We start from the raw sequence: 18,584 nt of genomic DNA, 5'->3' as shown, positions 1-18,584 counted from the left end.
CTGAAAATGCTGGCCTGGAGGAAGAGAAAAGGAGAATCCTGACGGCTCTACGTTCAGAGAGAACCATAAGGAAAAATATCCAAAAGGAGAGTAAAATCAAGGAGAAGGAGATAAATGAAGAGATTCAATCTCTCAGAGAAAGTCTGAAGGCAGAGAAGAACATCTCCCTGTCAACCAAACTCCACTGGAGTAGGGAGTTCAACCGGGTCATCGGGCTCTTGAAACAGGAGCAAGAGAGTTACAGAGCGACCCAGGAGAAGAAGATTAATGGTATATTATCAACCATACCAAACCAGAATTTGATGGACAAGGACGCAAAGCTCCAAACTCTGGCAGAGGACAACGACAGGAAGTTGAGCCATGTCGTCCAGGAAAAGGATGACCTGATCAACAAAATAACGGAGGAAAAGACGGCTCTAGAAGTAAAGTATTTGGAGAGCGAAGCCAAGCTTATGGAGAAGGAAAGGCAGATCATCCAGAGGGAGGCAGAGTTTGAAACAAAACTCGCCACTCTGGAAGACCAAATGACGTGTGAGCTCGCTGCAAAAGAGGAGAGCTTTGAGAAACGGCATGAGCTGGAAAGAGAGAGCAGAGAGATGGAGTGGAACAACAAAGAGAGCCAAATGGAGAACGAAGTCAAGATCCTAAAAGAGCAAAACTCTGAACTTCAAGTCAATCTCCTTAGCCTGCAGGAGCTGGCTCAACAAACTGACAAGGAGAAGGCCAGAATGAAAAAGGAGGAAAAGAAGGCCAAGAAGGCGGCAGAAAAGAGGCTGAAAAAGGAGAGGAAAGAGGAGGCGGAGCGAGAGAATAAACAGAAGGAGGAAAATAGGAAGCAAGAGAAGGAAGAATTGAAAAGACGGAAGAAGGAAAAAGAGGAGATGGAGAAAAAAGTCAAGAAAGAGAGGAAGGAGCAGGCGAAGAGAGAGAAGGAGGGATTGAAAAGGCAGAAGAAAGAAAAGGAGGCGAGAGCGACGGAAGAGGAGCAGAAGGAGAAGAGAGATGATTAACATCATCAACCTTTCTCTCCTCCACTACCCCGTCTTATCTGTGCATTTGTCTTTTTAAATGGGTTCAATAAAAACACACATCTAACCTGACCGCAAATGTTTCTTATATTTACCTTTTTTGATTGAACTGAAGATGATCTTTGATTTTCACCTTAACACAATATGAAGTGATTCTGGACTCTAAGGTCACGTTCACACCTTTTGACGTTTTTTATGAGTCACTGGTTCACACCTTTAATTCTGTAGACTCGGTGCGATTCGGGGTAGCCTGCCTATAAGTGGCATCGCGCTCTGTCTGCCACTTGTTGCTGGTAGCTGGTTGTGCTTTGCATGTGTGGGATTCTGAAACGTCCTTAAATTCGGGAATGGTCGTTTGTTCATTCAAAGTCAAAGACAGTCGTCAAAGAAGTGCTACTTTGCAAATTTTTGTGGGTCTGAGGTGTATTTCACATTTTAGCTGCCAAAGCTCCGCTGCTTTCTTTGACCCTCTCTGTCTCTGGTCCTGTGCTGTGCTCAGTCAGTGTGCAGTGTGAGAGGGGGGGGGATTGGCCAGCGGCTAGAGCGGGAAAAAGCCAATAGAGAGGCTAAGTCCCTCCCCTTCCGGTAGACCTCATGGGACCTTAATTCGGAAAAAATATGAACGGTAGTGAACGGGGTGAGGCAAATTATTTTTTCATCCCGTTTGAATTGAGCCATGGATTACAAATTTAAAAGATAATTTTTCAACTGAAAAAAGTCTCGGTTAGCCGTAGGTTTGTCATATGACCTCTTAGTTTTGTGTGAAACCGCTCAGTGAACTAGATCTCTCGTCTCACACAATTTACCTCACCTAGCTTGATGCTCAACTTCCTCGCTAGCTAGCTTAGCTCTGTTCCACAACACATGTAACGTTATCTTACCTGATGTGTTTTATCCAGTGAAGTGTTTTCAGCCGATAAGCAAAAGAACAAGCGAGATCCTCTGCACATTAGAGTAACATTACATCCCCAGGTACGATACACACGGACATCGTAGCTTCAGCGAAACGTCGTCCATGATTTATCGGTGTTTTAAGCCCCCAACGTCTCCTTCCAGGCAGCGCTGCCTGGAAGCCACTAGGATTAGGCAATGGTTATGCGACTTTGAAGTGTCTCGTCTATCTAATTATATATTTTCACAGTATTATACTTCAGTTTAACAATAAACTGATACTTTCTTGACTTGCGAAATTATCTATTAAACTGATGAACATATATGGCTCAATTCGAACCGGACCAAAAAATTATTATTATAGGTCCCATGGACTGGAAGTAGAAGGGCTTGACTTCGGCTCTCTATGTGTGCTTCTTTTTCCAATATATATTTAACGATACTGTTTGCATTTCTAATCCAAACAACATTAAACTTGCCACTGCACCTACTCATTCCCGTAGCAAGACACCTGTCAAGTTTGACTAACGGTTCGAGAGATATGCTTATAACAGACACACAGACAGACGTTCCTGTAATTTATAGATAGATGGTTATTTCTGGATAAATGCAACAGGAGGACACAGGGAGGGAAAGTCTTAGAATTATCCCTCTAGCGACAGCCTACACCCGGCATTAAGTCTTCAGAAAGTCGCAGTGCTGGTTACAGTATGTATGTTTTATCCTGAAGGCAAGAAACAGGAGTCCATCTGCATTACAAATCTGAATGGGCGTGAGCGTGGGAGATGTAAAATAAAAAAAAGTGTCTGAGATTATGCAAGAAAATCTATTATCCCTTTTCTCAGATGGGAGATAAATTGCATTTTAACAACATGTTAAGTAGACAAATTAACTCTGCTATTGGTAGAAGCTAAACATCTGTGCTATTCCTAATATATTCTTCTTTACTCAAATATATTTAATGAACGTCTCTATTACTCAGCACTCTCTCCTTACCGGTAGGATTGTAACAGTGACAAGGGCCACTGTAGCACCGTTGATCATGACGATGGTGTTGTCTCTGGGGGTGTAGTCCTGTCCTGCAGTAGCCTGGTTGGGTGGGGGCTGGTACAGGGCCGGCCTGGTCTGGTAACAGATTTCCACCTCACCTGCAGAGCCCTGCTCCCTCACTATAGAGAGAGTCACATTGACTGGAACCCCTGTGGGTTGGGAGAAAAGGGCAATTACATAAACCAATGTTAAAACACAGTACAAAAATGATATTTCCCGGACCTGTCATGTCATGGAAGATGGCAATATAAATCTAAATCTGTAAAAATCCCATAAAGTTAAGTTAAATAATATTTGAAGGACAGTATGAAGGTATGTTACTCTAATACTTGGACTTCTCTGACTTTTTGGGCCGGTGTCCAATACAACAAATCCTAAATTACTTCACATCCTGGAAATCACTGCAGATCTCTTTTACAGTAAATCTCAAAGTGCGATTACTGTAATAGCTACTTAGAAAACCTCATCCAAAAAAAAAGAAGAAAAGAATGATTGGTAGTCAGCAAACAACTTACAGCAACTGTTTCTGGAACAAAGAAAAACCCAAAATTGAGGGATACATTTGAAAAGGTTAGAAATAATAATAAACTAATTACAGTAAATAAGACTCCTCTGCACTGTTCCAGTTAAAACACACATCGCTCATTTATTCATTTCTTGCAGCATAAATCCCACTCTTACTCTGTGGTTCTTGTGTTAGTGTAAACTGGGAGTCCAGATGCCATCCAATCACGCCGTAGGGAGAACCATTCGGTAGGATGGTGAGTAGAGCTTGTGCCCGCTGCTTGTCAATGACTGCAGCCTGTCGGAGGTCCTGCAGCCCCACGGTGGTGACATCCATGAGGGCGATGGTGACGCTCTCTCTCAGCTCTGGGACGCCATCCGCTATCACAGTCAGTGAGATGATGGCCACCGATTGGCCCTCTGAAAACGTGACCTACCATATCAAAACAAAATGTAACTTGCTTCCGCAAATTTGATGTTGCTTCCACAAATTTGTGACATTATTTTGCAATATTGCGTATCGCCCAATATTGAGCACTTTTTTTTTATTATCTTGTTTGGCAGTCAGTCACTACAGAAAAGAAACAAATAAACTACGTTAAAGGTCCAGTGTGTAACGTGTTTAGTTGTTCATTATCAAAATCGGTTTTGCCCGTTCACAAACTTGTCATTTTTCATGAATATTTACCACCACCATCAATTCCAAGTATTCCTTTTGGCTTGAAATTTTACATTTGCATAAGCATTGACTGGGGTAGACGCTCCACATTCATGCGCCATCTTGAAACACGTTAGCCGGTAAGGGACATACAGGACACACTGCTCCGCCTTTTGCGTTTTCGCTGTCACATGATAAACTCCCAGGTGCTGCTAATGCTGCTAATGGGTATCGTATCTTCCCGGCCCCCGGCAAGTTTGAAGAAGGAAACATGGAGGACCACACGTATTCAAAATCCAAATTTCAAGAACAGGAGTCTTCTTCTTCACCCAGAAAAAGAAAAAGGATATTGAAAAGAGCAAGAGACCGGCTTTTTGAAGCATGAAGGCTACCGTAGCTGTAATACGTACTTTGAACTGCGTGGCGTGAGAGAATTGATTGCGATATATGATCTCAACGCTAGATGGGAGAAATTCCCACACATTGGACCTTTAAAGTAGATTTTATTCAGGGCTAAATTACGTAGCATTGGCGCACAGACTTGCATATTCGCCGATACCAGCATTTTAGGCAGTATCGGAGGCATTTCAGATACTATCGGAAAACAACTCTATTATAATTTTGCAATTGTTTATTTTGGTAAGCATTTCATTTGCATACAGTAATGTGTCTAAAGTATGATAGGAGGGTAAGGCTCACTCACCACTCCTGAAGTGGGGAAAATGTCTGCCATACTGCCATTGGCAGCCCAGTGAACAGTCAGTCTGCCAAAAGTCCCTCTTTTCCTCTCCACACTGAGAGAAATCTGATTATTTTGCTCCAGCTCCTCTACCTCCACAGATAGAGAATTCTGCAGAGAGGCAATGACAATATATATTTCTATATTGCAATAGCTTGTGGTAATAAAAAATACCCTTGGCCTTGAGATTATTCTGATATGGTCTTAGTGCATTGAGGTTTAAGAAAATGCCAACATGACGACTACTTAACATGACAGATGCACAAGCTGCCTAATATCACAATGTTTATCTGCTTACCTGAGCAAAGCCGATGACTCCATGGGCATCATCGTTGGTTGGGACAATGACAGTCACCTGACCACCAAATCCAATCTCAGCCCCGCCCTTTGGATTCTTCAGGCTGACCTGGAAGTGCTCCTGCTCCTCAGGAATGTCATCATCTAATATGTTCACTGCTATTTCAAGCTGGCTGTCACCTGGTGCAAAGTGCAACTCCCCAAAACTGAATGTTAAGGGGAAATAAAGAAAACACAACAAGCATTATTTAACGTTCAGGATTTGCTTTTCTGGGGGGGAAAAAACTAGTCTATATACTGTAAAAACAAATGTGGGTACCTGGGTATGAAATCAGATTGATTGGAGACAGAAGTGAGTTCATAAATAGTTGAGCTATTCTCCACAGTAGAAGCCAAGAGGGTTTTGGTGGTGTTGAGGGACGGGACCACGAGAGAGAGGAAGCTAATGGCTGCACGGGCCCTCAGGATCATGGCGAGCAGGTTGACATCAGACCTCCAGGAGTAGAGTGATGAGCCATTTCTTCCAGCTAGCAGGACATAAGCTATGAGGAAGAAATATATTTAATCAGGGTTTCTGGTTAATTGAAGTTCCATCCATCTTCAACTGCTATCCGGGGGTCAGGTAGCGGGGGGTGGGCAGCGGCTCCAGCAGGGGACCCCAAACTTCGCTATCCAGAGTCACATTAACCAGCTCTGACTGGGGGATCCCGAGGCGTTCCCAGGCCAAGGTAGAGATAAAGGTTGCATCTCATAACCGTTAAATTGTCTCCTCAACTCCTCCACTTGCCTCCCTTCCTCACGTCTTAGTCCCTCCCACAAGGAAGCACAGGAGAGACGCAAGGAAATCATGGGAGGGGAGAGACATTGAGAAAATGGGTTTTAGAGGGATGAGACGTCCTTTCCTCTGAAGCGTCATATGAATGTGTCAGCTGCTTGGGCGGAGTTAGCCACTCCTTCAGCTGCACAGCTTCAGGGAAGGCTGCTCTCGTGCATCCTCGCCTATAGCTCCTCGGTGATCCCTCCTCAATGCTCGCTCCTCGGGGCAGAAATAAGAGCTTTGAGACGACCTTCACCGAGGAGGGACAGAACTACTCCTGGTTCAGACGAGGACCGAGAAGTCGAGGAGCTATCAAATAAGGGTGATGAGATGCAGCCATAATCCCTCCACCTAGTCCTGGGTCTTCCCCGAGGCCTCCTCCCAGCTGGACATGGCTGGAACACCTCCCTAGGGAGGCGCCCAGGGGGGCATCCTTACCAGATGCCCAAACTACCTCAACTGGCTTGTTTCAACGCAAAGGAGCAGCGGCTCTACTCTCGAGTTTCTCACTGATAACGTTTTCATTTGTACTTGGAGGTCGGATTTTCCGAGGTCAAAGTCGTAAACAAGCCCCCTGAACTCAGATTGCCGAGTTGGGAAGTCGAACAACCTTGCAGTATCCCAAGCTCAAAATCCAACGTGGCGGCCCCGTGCACCGACAGTAGTGAAAGCTGTAGTAACGTACAGTTATTCACACTTCTGTCTTATTTGTGTCTCACTAAATCAGTCGTACACGTAGTCCTGTCTATCTGTGGACATGTCACTACACTGTTTGTATGCACACAAAAAACAGCGTAATGCGCTGTTATCAACTGGTATTGCTAACAATGGCTAACCTGGCTAGAGCTAACCCCACAATGGAAATCCGACTTGTAAATGGAACGCATTTGACTCGGGCGTGACGTCATTCCCAGCTCCGTATTCCGCGTTCCGAGGTAAATGGGACGCACAATGAGCTTCTCACCCTATCTCTAAGGGAGATGCCAGCCACCCTCCTGAGAAACGCCTTTTTGCAGGTACAAGCGTTCAATAGATTTTAAAAGTACAAATGCAACTGAATAAAAAAGGACAAAAGCTACCTTTACAAACAAAGCAGTTTAGGACATGTGTGCTTACTGATCCCAGAAGAAGCAGTGAAGGGGTGAACAGAGGTGAGGCCTGGGTGAGGAATGGACTGATAAAGCTGTGGTGAAGGCTGCCCTGAGCGCCACTGGAACACCTCGCAGGATGGAGAGAGACCTGGAGAAAGACACAGGAATGCACAGAAACACACACTGATTTACATTCTCTGGAAGCATGCTGTAATAGCATGTTTGTGTAAAGTGAAGGACTGCTTTGACTGACACACCCAAGACTGAGAAATTACAACCTCTGAGTCCCGCTGTGGCTCTGCTCTGCTCCACACTGAGGCCTTTCCCGTAAACCCACAACAGGTCCGAACCGAGGAAAACTCACCACTTTTGCAGACTCAGAGGGATTATCTCTCATCAAAATATACAGAGCGTAGGATAAATATATGATCTGGCCTACGTTGTGAATTTTGTCTGTCGCAGACTGTGTGCCTTCAGATTTACCACAGATTTGTTTGTACAATCCAAACTAACATCTCACCACCGTGAAATCCACTACAGGTAAACTAAGAGTACAACCACAGAAAATAGCATCTCATTATTGCAAAAAACATCATGTGAGCATACTGTAGACTAAGTGCACTTGCCTCCAATTTCTGACCACTTTTAAAGGTCCCATGGCATGAAAATTTCACTTTATGAGGTTTTTTAACATTAATCAGTCCCTCCAGAAAAACGTGATTATGCGATCGCATAATTCAATGCATAATCAGCCAAAGTCCGCATATTTATGCGGGGACCGCGTTTTTTCAAATACGCTGCACTTTCGCCACATAAATTGCCGATTTCCGCGCAAAATATGCGGGGCTTGCATGATTTCATAATCCCCACATTTTCGTTGCAAAAAAGTCACATATATCTTAACAGAAAGTTGAAAAATGTTGCGTTTACTTCACACAAGAGCAGCCATTTTCCCCTGTTGCTATGGGAACGTTATGAAGTGACGTAATTACGCAACGTGAACATCATCGAAAAGCAGGGTGTTGGGGGAATCACTTTTTTTTCTCTTTTTCATCAAACCACAGTTTTTGCAAGTCCCCGCAGTTTTTGTAAGTTCCCGCAATTTCATAGCATAAAATTGCATAAATATCCCGCATATTCCATCTAATTTTTTAAGAAAACGTGCCGCATAATCAAGGATTTTTGCCCGCAACAATCACAAAAAAACTAATTTTTCTGGAATTAATATGAGTTCCCCCAGCCTGCTTATGGTCCCCCAGTGGCTAGAAATGGTGATAGGTGTAAACCGAGCCCTGGGTATCCTGCTCTGCCTTTGAGAAAATGAAATCTCAGATGGGCCGATCTGGAATCTCCTCCTTATGATGTCATAAGGAGCAAGGTTACCTCCCCTTTCTCTGCTTTGCCCGCCCAGAGAATTTGGCCCACCAATGAGAGAGAGACATCATGGCTTTCAAACGAGCAAAGTGGCAGTTGGTCAAGGCCACACCCCCACCCTCCACCTTGCCCCCCCCCTCTCTGCACCAAGGCTGAATTTCGGGAAAAAGACTTCAGATACAGTATTAGGGGACCACTAAGGCCTATATAAAAGAGACTTCAGATACAGTATTAGGGGACCACTAAGGTCTATATAAAAGAGACTTCAGATACAGTATTAGGGGACCACTAAGGTCTATATAAAAGAGACTTCAGATACAGTATTAGGGGACCACTAAGGTCTATATAAAAGAGACTTCAGATACAGTATTAGGGGACCACTAAGGTCTATATAAAAGAGACTTCAGATACAGTATTAGGGGACCACTAAGGTCTATATAAAAGCATCCAAAGACAATCCTTTCAACAACAACAAAAACTGGCTCATACATCTTACATTTACTAAATTTGTTTAACACATACATTCAAAAACAAAGAGATTGACAGTAGGTATTTACATGTAAAAAATAAACATAAGAGCATACATTTATATTATATGATGAAAGCAAGACAGGTCACCTTCGATAACAACCAACAGGAGAGTGTCCTCTGCTCTCGTGTTGATTGTCTCCACCTGAAGGGCTCTGCCCGTGAGTTGGACAGGCTGTGGATTCTGAAATCTTCCATTGGTCCACTGAAGCAGAAGGCAGCTGACAGTCTGTCTGTCTATGCACGCTAACAGGTGGGGAACAGCTGCACGAGCGAATGGAGTTACACTGAGGATGCCCTTTTCAAAGTCAAGAGTCTGGTGGAGGGTGAAGGCGCGCCCAGTCCAAACAAAAATCTGCAGCATGAAAGGAACAGAATAACAAAACATCGAGTTCCTCCAACGAGGATGATCGGATGATGCTTTTAATGATCCTGACATAACTGGAAACAATTAAATATCTGTCTAAACAGCCTCACCTGGCTTGATGCTATAAGATAATCTCTGCCTTCAGTGGAGAAGTGTTTCACGTCCAGAGCTTCAACACCTACGGTTTGTTCCTGAAGACGTCAGAGTGAATCAGAAAAGGATTTATTGCCAAGTAAGTAACACTTACAAGGAATCTCCCTTGGTGGATGGTGCATACATAAATGAAACTAACAAAAACGATAACATAAATAAACAAATATGTACAGTATAACTGCTTAACAATAATAAAAGTAGGCTAATAATACAAGACAATACTACAGTGTTAAAGTTAAGTACAAAGTGTGATTGTAATGTTGTACCACGATTGGGTTCGTACTTACCAATGTGATATTGAGGTCCATCTGCAATTTGAAGATGCTGAGGTTGGCAGCAGGGGAGAAGGGGGGGCCACTGTGTGTAATGCCTATGTAGGTAGAGCCATTCATTGCAAACCCCACACAAGAGCTTGGGTCCTGAATCCTAACAGACTGTGATCCCCAAGAGAGAGAGAGAGAGAGAGAGAGAGAGAGAGAGAGAGAAAGCTAACAATGTCATTTGCCATAAATTAGCTTGGGATCACTGATCATTCAATTCATACTGATTTTAACTCTAAGTATGTGTGTTTACAGTGGGTACATCATGTGCTTGTTGAGGGACAATGCTGTTGTTGGCCTACCTTTACAGGCACAAAAACACCCTGCCACCGATAAAGAGTGGCCAAGGTGTTGGAGGATCCAACAACGGGCCCCCTATCCAGCCTCACAGCCAGGAAGGAAGGCCCCTTGGGAAGAGAGCACCAAGAAGAGGTGGGCTTGTCCTCAAAGCTCTGGTACACACCCATCACTGGGAGGTGACCCTCTTGGAGGAAAAAAAAAAGAAAGGAATCATAATTGCATTGCTTATTAGACGGAAAGGGGGATTTAAGAAACATTAAAAGAAAAGAGGGGTGTTTATGAGTGTTTAGGAAGTTGGGGTGACTTTGAATTTTAGATAAGTATTGGTCTCACCAGAGGCAATAGCTGTTTTAGACTGGGTCTCCCATTCCACACTGACAGCTGACTCCAGACCATTACTGCGAGACACGGTGAGGAAGACTACTCTGCCTTCATCAGCAACCACTTCTGTGTTAGTTCTGTACAGAAAACACACATTGAATATGATTTTTACAGCTACATATGTACATATGACATTATATCCAGACTAAAACGTGATTTATTATCTTGCGTTAAATCTACGCTGTGGCTACATACATCGCTACGTGGAGACACGGATCCTACGCTGTAGCCTGACGTGCACCTCTCGAAAAATGTAACTACACATCATTTGGCCGTGGCTTGGTAGCGTTGCAGGAACTTCCTGGTTCTCCTTCTCCATAAACAGTGATGAAAACGTGACTTGTCGCATACGTGACTTCTAATCTGACCACTTTTTTCAGTAACGAGTAATCTAATGCGTTACTATTTCCAAACCAGTAATCAGATTAAAGTTACTTATCCAAGTCACTGTGCTTTACTATTTTTGTAATTTTCCTTAGTAAAAATATATATATTTGCTTTCTTCTTGCGTCTTGGGGAGTGAAGTCACGTATGCGACAAGTCACGTTTTCAGCATGAGGATAGGTCACGTTTTCAGCATGTGGACAGGTCATGTGTACCACGCAGCGACACAAACGTAAACAACAATGGATGGAGGAGAGAGATGCGCGTTTTCTAGCTGGAAATACAGTCACTATTTTGAGTTTGTGTCAGCTAAAGACGGAAGTATTAAGGTTTGTTGTACACTCTGTGCTGGTGGCGACAAAGTGCTATCTAGCTACAAAAACACTACATCAAATTTGAAGAAACATTTGGAGTCGCCAGTCGACCAGTCAAACTTACAGAGCAAGTCCCAGCAGGTGGTGCGAAGCAGAGAGAAGGAGGCCCCCCACCACCCAAACAACAAAAGCTGAACTCAAGGAGAGGGTTAACTTTTCCTGCTACAGATTCCCCACCGTGGTCAGAAAGCAACAGGGGAGACACTTTGTTTCTCTCACTAGGCCTCTAGAGTCGGTAGTCGCTCCAAAGCAGATCACTGTCACTTTCTCACTTGCTCTACCACGCATGCACGCACACCACTCATGTAGGCTCTGGCGAAAGCTCTGCGTGGAGCCTCCGCATGACCATAAATCACACTTAAGTGCATGTATTTGGCGTGGAATTTAGGGGTCCCCCTCTTATAAAAAGTGATATTTTTCAATGAAATCTCAACGTTATGGACTATTATTATTACCATATCTGTGTCTAAAAAAGCTGGAACAGATACTAAATAAAAATAACATTAAAAAAGCTTAAAGAGAAGCCGTGTTAAAGAAGTACACTGGGGACCAACTACAAGTCATTTAGTTAGTTTTGACGCACACATTGATTTTACATTAATTCGGCTTAGGTAGTGCCCAAAATGGCTTGGGTGCTGCGACTAAGCCTTATAATGGTAGGGAAAACCATGTTTAGTGCAAGTGTATATGATGTTTCAGATCCTTTGGTACAACTGTATTGACTCAATGTCGTTGTAAATGAGGGTCGCCCCTTAATGATCTCTCGAGTATAAGTAAAGGTTGAATGAACATTGAGACCTGTTGATAGAAGGTACGATGCGAAACAAGCCGGAAGGAGCCAAGTTCTCCAGGACGGTGATGAGAGTTCGCAGTTGGTCACCCATCCGTGCACCTCCTGTTGGGCTGGACAGGGTCACTGTGAAGGTTTCATTGGCTTCAGGCTCAGCATCCAGTACCGCCCAGATCTCCAGCATCTGAAATATTATAAAAAAAATACAATATACATGTTTGGTCATGTACTGTATGTGTTTGAATGCTGTAAAGCCAGTAAAAAAAAAAAAAATCTACTTTCCCTCACCTTAAATCGGACTCCATCCTCTAGCACCACAAACCCCTGTGCTGGCCTCAAATCGCCCTCTGCTAGACTGCCGTTGGTGTCAGTAATGGTAAACTGAACAGTTACGGTGCCAAATGTGCCTTTCTCAGGGTTCCGAACCACGTACAGGGTGGCCACACTCGCACTCAGCCCAGACACAGACGTGGGCTCCTTCAATAAGAAATGCCTGCTGGTGTTAAAGGAAATGACACCGTGTCCGTCGTCACTGGCCAGGATATTCACGGTGGCTGTAAGAAAACAAAAAAGATGCAGTTTAGGAAAATAATATCATAGTTACGTGCAGTATAGGTAGATGAGAATAAATCTGCTGTCAATTCTTATGAACGTTAACAGTAATTTCATAAAGCTAATAGTGTCTCTACCACCATGTTACACTGTTTTCAGAGTAATATGGGGTTACAGTTTCTTTAACAGACATGACCCAAAATAAACTGATAGATGTAATACACAATCTTGTATCATTGTGTATGATGAGTTCATGTTCCATTGTAATGCTATGGTTACCAAGTGTTTAATTTACCTTGCCCATTCATATAGAAGAGGAATATAACTGTTCACTAAAACAATGTATGATTTAAAAAATCCTACAAATCCTAGAAAACCTGCCAGCCAATTAGAAAGAAGTATTTAGATAGATAGATAGACATTTATTGATCCTTTCAGAAATTAATCTTGCACCATACAGGTCATCAAATAGACAGACAAACAGACAATAGACAACAGACAACAACAGGACCACTAAACCCTCCTTCCCCCCCAGCAACAATTGTAACAACAATACACAACCCCAAATATCTCCACATCATAAAATAGTAAAGTGCAGTGTCGTTAGTACCAGTGGGCTTTCAATAGTAAGGTGCAACATCATCATTTGCTATGGAGACAGAACACAACATCGTCATACTCTGAAAGCCACGCCCACCGGAGGCATCACTGTCTTATGCTGTTTTACTTTGACATTTCAGAAATTCTATTACAGTCTACTCTGCCCTCCTATCTACCTGTGGTATTGGTGCCCAGCTCCAGCCCAGGGGACGGCTTGGACAGGATGAGCTGGAATCTCTCAGCTCCCTCTGGGAGGGCGTCATCGATGATCTGCACTTCTACAAACTTATGCCTTTCGCCGTCAACAAAATTGAGCATCTGTGTGGACAGAGGGGGTTTTCAGTTTAGTTTTGGCTCTCATCCAAAAGGCTTCTTTAGCTCAGCTTCTTCAGAACTGAGGAGTCCTTTTTGGTGAGAGGCGAAACATCTTCAATAATCTAAAGCAAGTACAGTTGCTCTTGACTAATAGTCACGCTACTAAAAGTATTTTAATATGTGTTGTGTAAGTATGGGTCTGTGATTTTGTGTGCAATGTTTGAATGCTGTGTATGGCTGACCGTTTCACTGGTGTTGTAGTCCAGTCCCTGTTGAGCTTCCAGGTTCTGAGCATAGAAGAAGAGAGAGACATTTCCATAGGTCCCCTTGTTCCTGTAGGCCACTAGAGTCAGTACTCCCATCGTTTCATTCACTTCGAACCTGGAAACCCAAACATATTTGTATGAGAAATGCACTTAGAGCACGTACAAATCAACATAGGAGATGTGTTATTTGTGGGTGCATTTCTTACATGGTGTTTGTCCATTCAATGACTCCTCTAATTCCATCGTTAGCAGCAATGCTAATCTCTGCCACCAAACCATGTGTGTCTGGGGAAATAACATCATCCACAGAGGAAACATTTAGACAGTCAATTGCTTTTTCATGACTGTAGTAAAAAGTTTAGCTTTAGCGTCAGTGCTGACCTCAGGGCTGTAACTACAGTGCAAGCGCCAACAGAAAGATATGCAAGAGGAAACTGTCGAGGATCTAGCTTTTCGTCATGGCACATTTGAGCACATTACAGCTGAGAAGTGTCTCCTATAAGTGGCTTGGGAGACTGAGTAGCCAAGTCTTTTGGGTGGACTGATTTATGCCCCCCTGAACAGTCGTCTCCCATTCACTCCATGGCCAAGACACTGGGAGGCTAGCTACAGGTTTAGTTTGGCTTTCTCTCTCCTCACCACACCGTGCTACCCGGCTCCCACCAAATCCCCAGGCTTCCTCAATCGTGGAAAGAATCAATCTCACCATCCAAGCCACATAATGACTGCTGCCAAAAGAGCGGCCGTGTGTTTACTGTGGGTCTCCACGCAGAAGGCCAGATGGTATTCTGGGAGCCTGCTGCTTGTGCCTGTAGTATTCTGTCTACTCATCACTTTCTAAATGTACTCATTCATAAATTGGACCGTGGTTTAGATTATGCAAAAGCCGTAGCGGAACCTACCAAGCTCTTCCATGGTGCATTTTGACAGTCAACTACAATGTTGTAGTTTAATGTACCGCACAGGAATATTGTACATTAAACTACATGACATTTTAGGCAAAGCTTGGGAACATACAAATGTGTATTTTACCTGGCAATGTGCAATACACGACCTCTACTCATCACACAGAGAAAATGGTGAGAAATTATGAAGAGAAAAGAAGGAAAGTCATTTCATAAAATGAAAAAACAACAAAAAATTTTACATCGTAATCTGACACCGTAATAGTACAACTGTCTACGATGGCCAAAGTAGTACCGGCATCTCAGCTTTACGCTGCTTAAATTGCTCCATACCTAGTTGGGGAACAGTGGCAAGAGTCGTGATGAGCACTGCTGATGTTATGTTGACCAGGAAGAACTCCTGCAACTCAGGAATGTCGTCCTAATAAAACAAATGGTAATTAAAAAGATTTTAAATCCCACATTCAAACAGATCTGCTTCATGGAAGTACAGCTAGCGTCAGGAAGATAAAGAAGTGCTAACGAACACTTTGACCCATCATCTTAGTTACCACATTTGATGGAAGACAAATGGAAAGAATGGAAGACAGCCAAGGTCTTTACCTCCAGTATGGTGACAGGGATGGCGACAGAAGTCTGTCCATCCTGAAGGATTACAGAACCAGTACCAGAGATGAAGTCTTTTCCCGGTTCAGCGAGAGCACCCTCCACCTGGGACAAGTTTTGTAGAGATCCTCGTATGACCTCATAGGTGATATTCACTGCTCCTGTACACAAACATTACAATTCAACAACTTTATTAAGAGCAGTAGTAAGAGCTGTAGTTAAGAGCAGCTACAGACAACACTAACATACATAACAGCATACAAGCGTACATATAGGCCTACACCCTAAAGGGTAGATACATACAGTACAGGCCAAAAGTTTGGACACACCTTCTCATTCAATGTGTTTCTTTATTTTCATGACTATTTACATTGTAGATTCTCACTGAAGGCATCAAAACTATGAATGAACACATATGGAATTATGTACTTAACAAAAAAGTGTGAAATAACTGAAAACATGTCTTATATTTTAGATTCCTCAAAGTAGCCACCCTTTGCTTTTTTGATAGCGCTGCAAACCCTTGGTGTTCTCTCAATGAGCTTCATGAGGTAGTCACCTGAAATGGTTTTCACTTCACAGGTGTGCCTTGTTAGGGTTAATTAGTAGAATTTTTTCCCTTATTAATGGGGTTGGGACCATCAGTTGTGTTGTGCAGAAGTCAGGTTGATACACAGCCGACAGCCCTATTGGACAACTGTTAGAATTCATATTATGGCAAGAACCAATCAGCTAAGTAAAGAGAAACGAGTGGCCATCATTACTTTAACAAATGAAGGTCAGTCAGTCCGGAAAATTGAGAAAACTTTGAATGTTTCCCCAAGTGCAGTCGCAAAAACCATCAAGCGCTACAACCAAACTGGCTCACATGAGGAAAGGAAGACCAAGAGTCACCTCTGCTGCTGAGGATAAGTTCATCCGAGTCACCAGCCTCAGTAATCGCAAGTTAACAGCAGCTCAGATTAGAGACCAGATGAATGCCACACAGAGTTCTAGCAGCAGACACATCTCTAGAACAACTGTTAAGAGGAGACTGCGTGAATCAGGCCTTCATGGTCAAATAGCTGCTAGGAAACCACTGCTAAGAGGCAACAAGCAGAAGAGATTTGTTTGGGCAAAGAAACACAAGGAATGGACATTAGACCAGTGGAAATCTGTGCTTTGGTCCGATGAGTCCAAATTTGAGATCTTTGGTTCCAACCACCGTGTCTTTGTGCGACGCAGAAAAGGTGAACGGATGGATTCTACATGCCTGGTTCCCACCGTGAAGCATGGAGGAGGAGGTGTGATGGTGTGGGGGTGCTTTGCTGGTGACACTGTTGGGGATTTATTCCAAATTGAAGGAATACTGAACCAGCATGGCTACCACAGCATCCTGCAGCGACATGCCATCCCATCCGGTTTGCGTTTAGTTGCACCATCATTTATTTTTCAACAGGACAATGACCCCAAACACACCTCCAGGCTGTGTAAGGGCTATTTGACCAAGAAGGAGAGCGATGGAGTGCTGCGCCAGATGACATGGCCTCCATAGTCACTGGACCTGAACCCAATCGAGGAACTCCTGGGAACTCCTTCAAGACTGTTGGAAAACCATTTCAGGTGACTACCTCTTGAAGCTCATCAAGAGAATTCCAAGAGTGTGCAAAGCAGTAATCAGAGCAAAGGGTGGCTACTTTGAAGAAACTAGACTATAAGACATGTTTTCAGTTATTTCACACTTTTTTGTTAAGTACATAATTCCACATGTGTTCATTCATAGTGTTGATGCCTTCAGTGAGAATCTACAATGTAAATAGTCATGAAAATAAAGGAAACGCATTGAATGAGAAGGTGTGTTCAAACTTTTGGCCTGTACTGTAATAATAATTAAAAAAAAAGATTTTATCTGTTAAAGTCGAATTGCAGAAGGGACAAAAGAATTACAGTGGCGATTAATTTTAAAAGCAGGTAAAATATAACGACTTCTTGATGGCAACATGATCTAAAGAAGACAAAATGCTCGTTGCTTTACGCAAGATTTCTTGATAACAAAGAGAATTTAAATCTCTTTGTTTCACACCAATCATTTTAGAGCAGGTTTTGACTATATTGTTCAGGCTGTTTCTGTCTTTCAATGTGAGGCTGTGAAACCAGCAGATGAACGATTCAGGTGTGATATCAGTTACAGGGTAAGGAATGGAATGAACGAGGAAACCTATTCATTTAAGTACATGTTTTTGTGTACACACTTGTTCCCACTGACCTGAGGCTCCAAACTCTCTGTTGACGTAGATGTTTATAGTTCGGTCCCGTTCCTCCGTGCTCACCCTAAGGGATGACGGGGCGATGCTCAGCAGCCCATAGGGCTGATCGCTGGTGTCCACAGTAAGCACCGCCTCCCTGCCCTGAACATCCAAGGCAGCATGACCTGTCACCACAACGCCTGTGTGTGATAGTGAGGGGAATGTTAATCTGTGTCATAATTCTGACTAGGGTTATTTTGAGTTTGTGAGTGTGTGGTTTCTTGCAGAATTACAGTATCTTTTATTTTTATTTTTTGGGGTTTATTTGATAGGGACCATGCATATTTATGAACATTGTTGTATAAAAAAACAGCATGTAAATATGCCAGAATTAGTAAAATTAACTACTTGTCATCTGCAGTCCTTAGGCAGGTGACATAGGACTAACATAGAGACAGCCAGCAGTCATACAGCACTCATTCGCTATAAATTAAAAGGTAAACATAATGGTGACATATACATTAACAAAACAAACAAACAAAAGAAAACAAAAATACATGATGACAAAGACATTATTCATCCACCTCTATACTGCATTCAATTTAACAGTGAAAGTGTATGGGTGATGAAATGTGTGACAGTCAAAAGTGAGTGCATCTCTACCACTAAGACAATGGGGAGCCGATGCATTACCAAACGTTTGTATGTTGGACAAGGACACTTTGTATTCATCCTTGTTCTCTGGTGTGGCATCATCAAGGAGCTGCAGGACTATGGTGTCATTTAGTTTCCCCTGTAGGAGACACACCCCAACATCCATAATTACTGGAGACAACCGAAAAAAAATATATTATCACGGAATCATTCAGTTTTATTTTACAGATTTGTTCCTGTATCATTTTTTTTATACACGAAAATATAAAATCGCAAAAATAGACAGTACGTTTTCAGGTATATGGTAAGATAACATGAAAAACCTGTAACTGTGAATAACCATAGAATGAAAGAAAATTTATTTTTTTTCACATAAAAAGCAAATTTATTTTTATTTAATAGATTAAACTGTTAA

The 18,584-nt window shown here is 42.8% G+C and overlaps 1 protein-coding gene across 2 annotated transcripts in view; it reads right to left on the bottom strand.

Moving 5' to 3' along the window:
- Positions 1–18,584, bottom strand: part of adgrv1 (adhesion G protein-coupled receptor V1) — a 176,074-nt gene that overhangs the window by 98,710 nt on the left and 58,780 nt on the right. The window contains exons 39-59 of one of the 2 annotated variants that reach the window (XM_039802605.1): positions 18,209–18,308; positions 17,536–17,715; positions 15,288–15,451; positions 15,018–15,105; positions 14,812–14,835; positions 13,986–14,064; positions 13,756–13,894; positions 13,375–13,516; positions 12,335–12,600; positions 12,055–12,230; positions 10,451–10,575; positions 10,120–10,301; positions 9,785–9,931; positions 9,455–9,535; positions 9,068–9,332; positions 7,101–7,223; positions 5,487–5,709; positions 5,169–5,373; positions 4,835–4,981; positions 3,651–3,906; positions 2,916–3,118 (exon numbers count right to left, since the gene is read on the bottom strand). In XM_039802605.1, coding sequence (XP_039658539.1) covers positions 2,916–3,118; positions 3,651–3,906; positions 4,835–4,981; positions 5,169–5,373; positions 5,487–5,709; positions 7,101–7,223; positions 9,068–9,332; positions 9,455–9,535; positions 9,785–9,931; positions 10,120–10,301; positions 10,451–10,575; positions 12,055–12,230; positions 12,335–12,600; positions 13,375–13,516; positions 13,756–13,894; positions 13,986–14,064; positions 14,812–14,835; positions 15,018–15,105; positions 15,288–15,451; positions 17,536–17,715; positions 18,209–18,308 — 3,315 coding nt within the window. The remainder of the gene's footprint in view (positions 1–2,915; positions 3,119–3,650; positions 3,907–4,834; positions 4,982–5,168; positions 5,374–5,486; positions 5,710–7,100; positions 7,224–9,067; positions 9,333–9,454; positions 9,536–9,784; positions 9,932–10,119; positions 10,302–10,450; positions 10,576–12,054; positions 12,231–12,334; positions 12,601–13,374; positions 13,517–13,755; positions 13,895–13,985; positions 14,065–14,811; positions 14,836–15,017; positions 15,106–15,287; positions 15,452–17,535; positions 17,716–18,208; positions 18,309–18,584) is intronic. The other variant, XM_039802606.1, reaches the window with a different exon arrangement.

Source organism: Perca fluviatilis, chromosome 6 (assembly GCF_010015445.1).
Source record: "Perca fluviatilis chromosome 6, GENO_Pfluv_1.0, whole genome shotgun sequence".
Classification (NCBI taxonomy): Eukaryota; Metazoa; Chordata; class Actinopteri; order Perciformes; family Percidae; genus Perca; species Perca fluviatilis.
Note: the sequence above shows the minus strand (reverse complement) of the source record. Positions and strands in the feature narration are given on the sequence as shown.